Source organism: Crocodylus porosus, unplaced genomic scaffold, assembly GCF_001723895.1.
Source record: "Crocodylus porosus isolate Cpor-Errol unplaced genomic scaffold, CroPor_comp1, whole genome shotgun sequence".
Taxonomy (NCBI): domain Eukaryota; kingdom Metazoa; phylum Chordata; order Crocodylia; family Crocodylidae; genus Crocodylus; species Crocodylus porosus.
Genome location: NW_017728909.1, coordinates 53,710,279 through 53,717,658, shown reverse-complemented (window position 1 = coordinate 53,717,658; position 7,380 = coordinate 53,710,279). Strand labels below are relative to the sequence as shown.

The 7,380-nt window shown below is 49.5% G+C and overlaps 1 protein-coding gene across 1 annotated transcript; it reads left to right on the top strand.

Moving 5' to 3' along the window:
• The first annotated feature begins 929 nt into the window (after positions 1 to 929).
• LOC109308074 (40S ribosomal protein S23) lies at positions 930 to 4,612 on the top strand. Its single transcript, XM_019532319.1, has 4 exons — positions 930 to 1,023; positions 2,919 to 3,078; positions 3,997 to 4,117; positions 4,419 to 4,612. Exons 1-4 carry the CDS (start codon positions 1,020 to 1,022, stop codon positions 4,563 to 4,565), a joined length of 432 nt encoding a protein of 143 aa, XP_019387864.1. The 5' UTR covers positions 930 to 1,019; the 3' UTR covers positions 4,566 to 4,612.
• Positions 4,613 to 7,380: the final 2,768 nt, after the last annotated feature.

Here is a 7,380-nt window from a genome sequence, read left to right as displayed (position 1 = left end):
TGGTTGCTGACCAGCTCCAACCATGGCACAGCCTCAGCCAACCGGCTGCTAGTTTGAAGGTAAAGCATTTCACCCCTGAAGCAGAGAAAAGTGGAGGAAGGAAAGTAGAGATCCTGGCCTACCCCACTGCAGAAAGACCAGATCGGTCTGTGACTCCAGGTTTGGACTCTTAAATCACCTCAAGATCCATCAGTGAGCCAAGGTAGAGTGCATCCTTGAGGGGACTGCTGCCGATAGCAGGAGGACGCACCACCAATCAAGCCAGCCCTTCCTCTGCCCTTCTGCTGTCCTGATGCCCTTATGTCACAGCCCTGCCCCTTGTTTTTAACTGGCTCCAAGGAACTTCTAGTTGTCTTCGCTTCAGTCTTAAACTAATACAGCCCTAGGCCACTGCTAGTAGGAAGCCTTCAGTGTCTCTTTAACTGGAGAAAAATACACGTTGTTTCTACGTGATGCCACACCCCTCCCCCATGCCCCATGTCCGACCACGGCAGCCGAGGAAGCCCTCCTCGGGGATCACTGTAGCGGAGGGATTTAGGAAGCACAGTCGCATGAAGATTGTTGGGCAGAAAGAGCCACGTTCATGGAGTTTCTTCCTCCCCCCGAGCCCGGCCGCCACCCGGAGCACAGACACCCCGCGGCAAGGCATGACGTCACACAACACGCCCCCTGCACAACCCCGACCGGGCGCAGCGCAGAACGCGGGTAGCGCACCGCCCTCACGGGGGCTTTGCGCCCGTTACCATGGCAGCGCCACGGGCTTGTGGTGAGCTGGGTAGACGCCGGACTCGGGCAAAGGCGGCGTGAGTCCCACAGCCCCCTCCGCACCACGAAACCTTCTGGTGTGGTCTCTCCGCCCCGTGTTCGCCAGTCCGCCCTCAAGGCGGGGCCCGCGATGGGGATTTCTGATCAGGCGCGCAGCGAAAAGCCCCTGTGACGGGGCCTCGCCGCGTGCTGGAGGAGTCGTGGTGCATTGTGGGCCTCTCTCTCTTTCCGGCTCTAGCTCGGGGCGCGGCACGATGGGTGAGCGCTGGGGCCGGGTCGAGTCGCGCTGGGCGGGGGAGGAGGCTTCCCCTTCACTCCGGGGGATGGTGGTGGGACTCCTCGGCGCGAAGGCGGCCGGGGCGCGGTCCCGTTCCTTGTGTTCTGGGCGCGGCTGCGGCCTCGTGCTTCGTCCGGCGCAGGCCCGAGCCCGGCGGCGTCGCCATGACACTCCCCACCCCTCCGCTCCTCGGGGCGGTTGTACCGGCTGCCGCCTGTCCGACACGGTCGATGGTTCCGTGTTGCCCCCCCGCTGCGGAGGCGATTGGTTCCGCCCGGTTGGGATGGCGCCCCGTCCTCCTACGTGCTCTGAGCTGCGGGGGTGGGTGGGTCTTAGCAGTCCCTTGTCGCGGCCCGAGCCCGGCGCCGGCTGCCCTCCAGCTGCCCCTGTCTCTCGGAATAAAAGCGAACAGACTTTTGTCACTTCGTCACTGCCGGCCCCCCTTGGCTGCCTGGTCTTCCTGCATGCGAGCTGGCGCTGCATGGAGAAGCATGTTTCTGCCAGGGCCAAAACCGGGTGCCCCTGCCCTGAGGGATGAGACAGGCCTGTGTCACCAGCCAGGGCCCAGGCCTCCGGGTTCGCCCTCCACAAGGGTGCTGTCACTCATTCTATGCTAGTTCCCTTCTCCGTGTAGGGTCAAATTGGGTTATGGGGACTGAGGCTTTTCTGACTGGTGTTGGTCAGAAGGGAAGCAGGTTTACCAGTAAGCGATGCAAGTTACCAGGAGCACCAGTGAATTGAGCCAGTGTTTGGCATCATCCTTTGGCCTGTAAGCGCTGGTCCCGATCAAGACTGCTTCAGCATAGCAGGACAGTCCAGAAGTTTCCAGCTAGCTTTTTTCCTCTCCACTGAGCAGTGTGTTATTTTAATTTATACACTTTGAGTTGTGCTTCTTTATTTCCCTCCTATTTTCAGGCCTAACTGCCTTTTCACACTGTTGACAAAAATAGTGGCATGGCATCTTTAGAGCCACAATTAGCAGATTTTTTTTTTTTTTTTGAAGCAACAAGTTTGGTTTGTTTTTTTTGTTTTTTTTTTGAAGCAACAAGTTTGGATTTTTTTTTTTAACCAGACAAATGCCAGAGCAGTGCTATACAAGTGCTGTTCCTGCAAGTCTTTATGGTGTTGCCATACTAGAGGATTGGATCATTTAGGAACTGCCACTGAAATCTGGGTGTTCTCATCTGTCTTAGAAGATCTAACTGTAAAGATCTTACTGCCTGTTTATTATTGTAATAAGGGCTGTGTTTTGCCAGCATGACCACTGTGATACTATTGGGGATAAGATTCAAGTAAACTCACCATTTTTATGATGCATGTGATTGCCAACATTTATTATATTTTGAACTGTCAATAACTGTGGTATTAACATGTTTTAAATGATGCATAATGAAATGCATTCTGTTAACTGCAAGCAAATGTTGACTATGTAACAAGGATCCAGGGGGGCATGACCAAGGGAGCCTGGAGGGCCAAATGATGCATAGTGGCACTTGTAGTTCAGCCAACAGGGGAACCATTAGTATGCCTGGTTGTACCAGTTACTTCCTCCTCCCCCTTTCAGCAGCACTGGCATTGTATTGTGGGTCCTTCCCCTCTCAGCTCCTGCCCTGTATGTGCAGACATGAGCAGCCCCATGTCCCACTGGGTTGAGGGTGTCAGTGGGGAACTGTTTTGGCACCTGACTTGCCAGGGATGGTGGTATCACTGTGTTGGGGGTCGGCAATTCAGTTTAGTACCTGGAGCCAAGTACAGAGTGGGTCTTAGGAGATAGGGGGTGTAGTCATCAAAAGTTGGAAGCGGGATCATGATAGGCTGTAATTCTTATTTTGTGTTGCTGGGGCTGGACTACCTAATGCACTGCCATGTTTTGTAGGCAAGTGTCGGGGACTGCGCACAGCCCGGAAACTCCGCAGCCACCGCCGTGACCAGAAGTGGCATGACAAGCAGTACAAGAAGGCGCATTTGGGCACGGCACTGAAGGCCAACCCCTTTGGGGGTGCATCCCATGCCAAGGGCATTGTCCTTGAGAAAGTGTAAGTGTTGAGCTGTGGGGAGTGATGATCAGGACTTCAGGCTCACTTCAGTTAAATTTCTGCACTACTAGGCCAATTCACGCAGCCGCAGTGTCTCCAAGTTGATGCAGTCTGGGACTCTTGTGCATTAGGAGCAGATAGTTTTGGACAATCCGAAGCAGAGAATCTGACTTTTTCTGCATCGTCCTACTCCTTTGTGACAAGTGCAGCCTTATCATTAGTATCAGTATCCAAATGGTACAATCCTAGTGGTGCTGTACATATGGAATTGAAAGGTTGGTGGGGACACTGTGTTCATATTTAGGGTTTAGTGATTTTTTTTTACTACTTTTTAACCACTTTTATTTTCAACCAATATGAATTAATCCTGCTGCTGTTACTACTACTTAATCTCCTGGTCACAGAGAGCGTGAGCAAACATGTACCTGTTCTGAATTTCTGAATTTATTATTGCAAAGAGATACCACTCTTATGTGGATATCTGCTTTTCAGAAAGCATGTAAGCATCTTGGGCTAATGGGAAAATGACCTGTTAAAGGAAAGCTTTAGCAGTAAGTTGCATGAATTTTAAAGGAGTTGTTGCAAATGGAGACAGGCATTCAGTTTCTTAAGGCACTAGAACAGAAATTAGGTCTTGCAAGAAGTATTCAAAATAAGAAAACAAAACTTTTTAAAATAGCACATGGGGTATGTTAATGTTTCTAGTTTAAGTGTTTCTCTACAAAGCTAGCTCATGCCTGTTACAGTTCCATTGAGCTTATTCAACAAGCTTTTTCTCATTTGCCTCTAGTGGAAACTGCACTAGTTTGGAGAATTATTGGAGTTCGGAGAATTATTTCTTATCCAACTGCTGACTGACACCCTTCTGTTACCATAGATGACTTAATTTAAAACAATCCCTCTTTCATTTTCATTTAGAGGTGTGGAGGCTAAACAGCCCAATTCTGCCATCAGGAAATGTGTCAGAGTCCAGCTGATCAAGAATGGCAAGAAAATAACAGCATTTGTTCCTAATGATGGTTGCTTGAACTTTATTGAGGTGAGTGACCTCTAATACTAGAAGCTGGTATAGAGCTCCATAGCGAGGTTAGGTTGTTGACACTATGTCCATGGAATCAGGCGTTTGCAAAAAATGACTAATTATTTTCTTAACTCTTTCTTAGTGTTCATAACTAGTTTGAAGTTTTTAAGCTTCAAGCTTCTTAATTAAAACCTGAGTACATTACATGTGAAAGATTTCTTTGACCAATGCATGTTTTCTTTCCTGAGTATTCTTATCATTTAACTAAAACCTGTTTTTCAATTGTTTGTAATGTTCTACTGGCTCTTTCTAATTGTAGGAAAATGATGAGGTTCTGGTTGCTGGCTTTGGTCGAAAGGGTCACGCTGTTGGTGACATTCCTGGAGTTCGCTTCAAAGTTGTCAAAGTAGCCAACGTTTCCCTGCTAGCCTTGTACAAAGGCAAGAAGGAGAGACCAAGATCCTAGATTCCTGCTGTTCTATCTAGGTTAACAATAAACATTTTCATTTGATAGATGCCATTGTGTGATTTTATTTATTTATTTATTTATTTTTGCATGTTTCTGAGGAAATGATGTGGCTGTGTGTTCTGATGATGATGCCCTTCTAAAGTGTTTAAGCAAACTTAAACTACAAGGTTTTTCTAGATTTTTACCTTTTCATACAAGATATAATTTCTCAAGGATAACTCTGTTTTGAGGATTTTAAGGAATGGGGATCAGATTCTGATTATTAAATACTGAGAGACTTTCATGAAGGGATGTTTTGCTACCTAGCAAGGCAACAACAGAAAGAGAAACCCAGGTAAGCAACAATGGGCACAGTGGTCCTGGGAGCTGGGGGAAGGTATGTGCACTCTCAGGAGGCCTCACATGACTCTACACTAATGCACATAGTATGGGGGGAAAGCAGGAGGAACTTTGCCTTGTGATAGCAGGGATGAATCCAGACTTGGGCTCACAGAAATCTGGTGGGATCCTACCCACAACTGGGCACTCGGGGATACACACTATATAGAAGGGACAGGACTGGGAGGAAAGGCGGGGGGGGATCGTCATCCTCTATGTCAAAGAGCAACTGACATAGTCTAGAATTAGCTTTGTGGCAGAGGAAGGTCAGGCCGAGGCACTGTGGGTCAAACTTAAAGGGGGGCAAGGCGAAAGGGATCTTACGTTGGGTGTCTACTATAGACCACTCTGCCAAAGGGTAGAGTTGGACCAGAATTTCTCAGTAGTTTATGGAGGCAGTTAGGTGTAGGGATTTCATTGTTATGGGGCACCTAAACTAACCAGACACCTGCTGGGAGGAGCAGTCAGCCAGGTCTGACTGTTCACATCGGTTCCTAGCTGAAATAGAGGACCTCCACCTTATCTAGGGGAGATGCCTTGCTGGACCTGGCCTTGGCCACTGGGGAATGACCTGGTGAGGGAACTGCAGGTCCTTGACTACCTGGGTGACAGTGATCATCACCTGCTGGAATTCACCATCCAATGCAGGGTGTTGAGGGCTTATACCAAGACTAAAGCCCCTGACTTCAGAAGGGCCAACTTCAACGAATTCAACCACTGAGGGCCCAAGTGGTACAGGATATGGGAGTCCATGAGGGATGGTCGTACCTTAAAGGGATGATCCTCCAAGCTCAGAGTGTGACAGTCCCTGAGAGAAAGAAGTGGGGTAAGAGTGCTCTGAAACCCCCATGCTCAGCCAAGGCATTCGAGAATGGACTGTGAGTGTAGGAGGGCTATTAGGAAGGCCAAGGTGGGGGGGGAGCTCAGACTAGCGACCAGGATTAAGGGCAACAAAAAGTCCTTCAAAAATAATGGCAGTAAGAAGAGGGCACCGGGTAATGTAGGGCCCCTGCTAGACTCACATGGTAATCTTTTGTGGCTATGCTAGATGAGAGAACCAAAATTTTTAACAAGTTCTTTGCCTCTGTTTTCTTGGACAGGGACCAGGACAGCTCTCCCACCACAGGCAGGGGCACTCTTTGGGATAGCACTGCCAGGCCTCTGGTCTGTGCAGATGTAGTTGAGCATCTTCTGGAAGGGCTGGATGTTTTTAAATCTGTGGGCCCTGATGCCCTCCACCCACAGGTGTTGAGAGAGCTGGTGGGGGTCATTACTATGCCCTTGGCCCAGCTGTACAAGCGATTGTGGTTCACGGGCCAGGTGCCTGGAGATTGGAAGCTAGCTAATGTGGTCCCCATGTATAAGAAAGGAGGACCCAGGAAACTATAAGCCCATAAACCTCACATCAGTCTTGGGGAAAATCCATGAAAAAATTATCCAGGAGCACATCTGTGAGGGGCCAGCAGGGGAGATCATGCCCAGGGGAAATCAACATGGGTTCATCAAAGGCAGGTCCTGCCAGACCAACCTGGTGGCCTTTTATGACCGGGTAACTAAATCCCTGGATGATGGTGTCACTTTGAATGTAGTCTTTCTGGACTTTAAAAAGGCCTTTGACACTCTCTCTCACCCCATTCTCATTAATAAATTGAGCAACTGTGGTACTGATGCTTACACAGTTGGATGGGTCAAAAATTGGCTGATGGGGAGCACCCAGAGTGGTGGTGGATGGGTCATACTCGACCTGGCGCAATGTGAATAGTGGGGTCCTTGGGCCTACACTGTTCAACATCTTCATCAGCGACTTGGTGAGGGGGTGGTAAACATGTCCAAATTCGCCAGTGACACCAAGATATGGGGAAAGGTAGGCAAGCTTGAAGGGAGAGAGGTTGCAATTAGATTTAGACAGACTACAGAAGTGAGCGGATGGTAACAGGATGGGGGTCAATGTAGATAAATGCAGGGTGCTGCACCGGAGGAGAAGGAATCCACAGCATACATACAAGCTGGGGAGCTCCCCCTCCTTGTGAGCACAGAGGCGGAAAGGAATCTTGGCATCATTACTGACTCCAAGATGAACATGAGCTGCCGTTGCCAGACCGCAGCCAGCAAAGCCAACTGCACCTTGTCGTGCATCCAAAGATGCATCTCAAGCTGGTCCAGAGAGGTGATACTCCCCCTCTATGCGACATTGGTCAGGCCACAATTGGAGTACTGCATCCAGTACTGGGCACCGCATTTTAAGCAGGGTGTGGCCTGCCTTGAGAGGGTTTAGAGGAGGGCCACTCAGTTGGTTGGAGGGGAACAGGGCAGGCCCTATGAGGAAATGCTGAAGGACCTGAACCTGTTCAGCCTCAGCAAGAGGCTGAGGGGGGATTTGGTGGATGCCTACAAACTCATTAGGGGAGATCAGCAGCAAATAGGAAGGGTCCTA

Bases quoted from the DNA above. Each gene is read 5' to 3' on its own strand.
- LOC109308074 (XM_019532319.1), top strand. The intron at 3,079-3,996 runs GTAAGTGTTGAG...ATTTTCATTTAG, and splicing joins GGCATTGTCCTTGAGAAAGT to AGGTGTGGAGGCTAAACAGC. The intron at 4,118-4,418 runs GTGAGTGACCTC...TTCTAATTGTAG, and splicing joins GTTGCTTGAACTTTATTGAG to GAAAATGATGAGGTTCTGGT.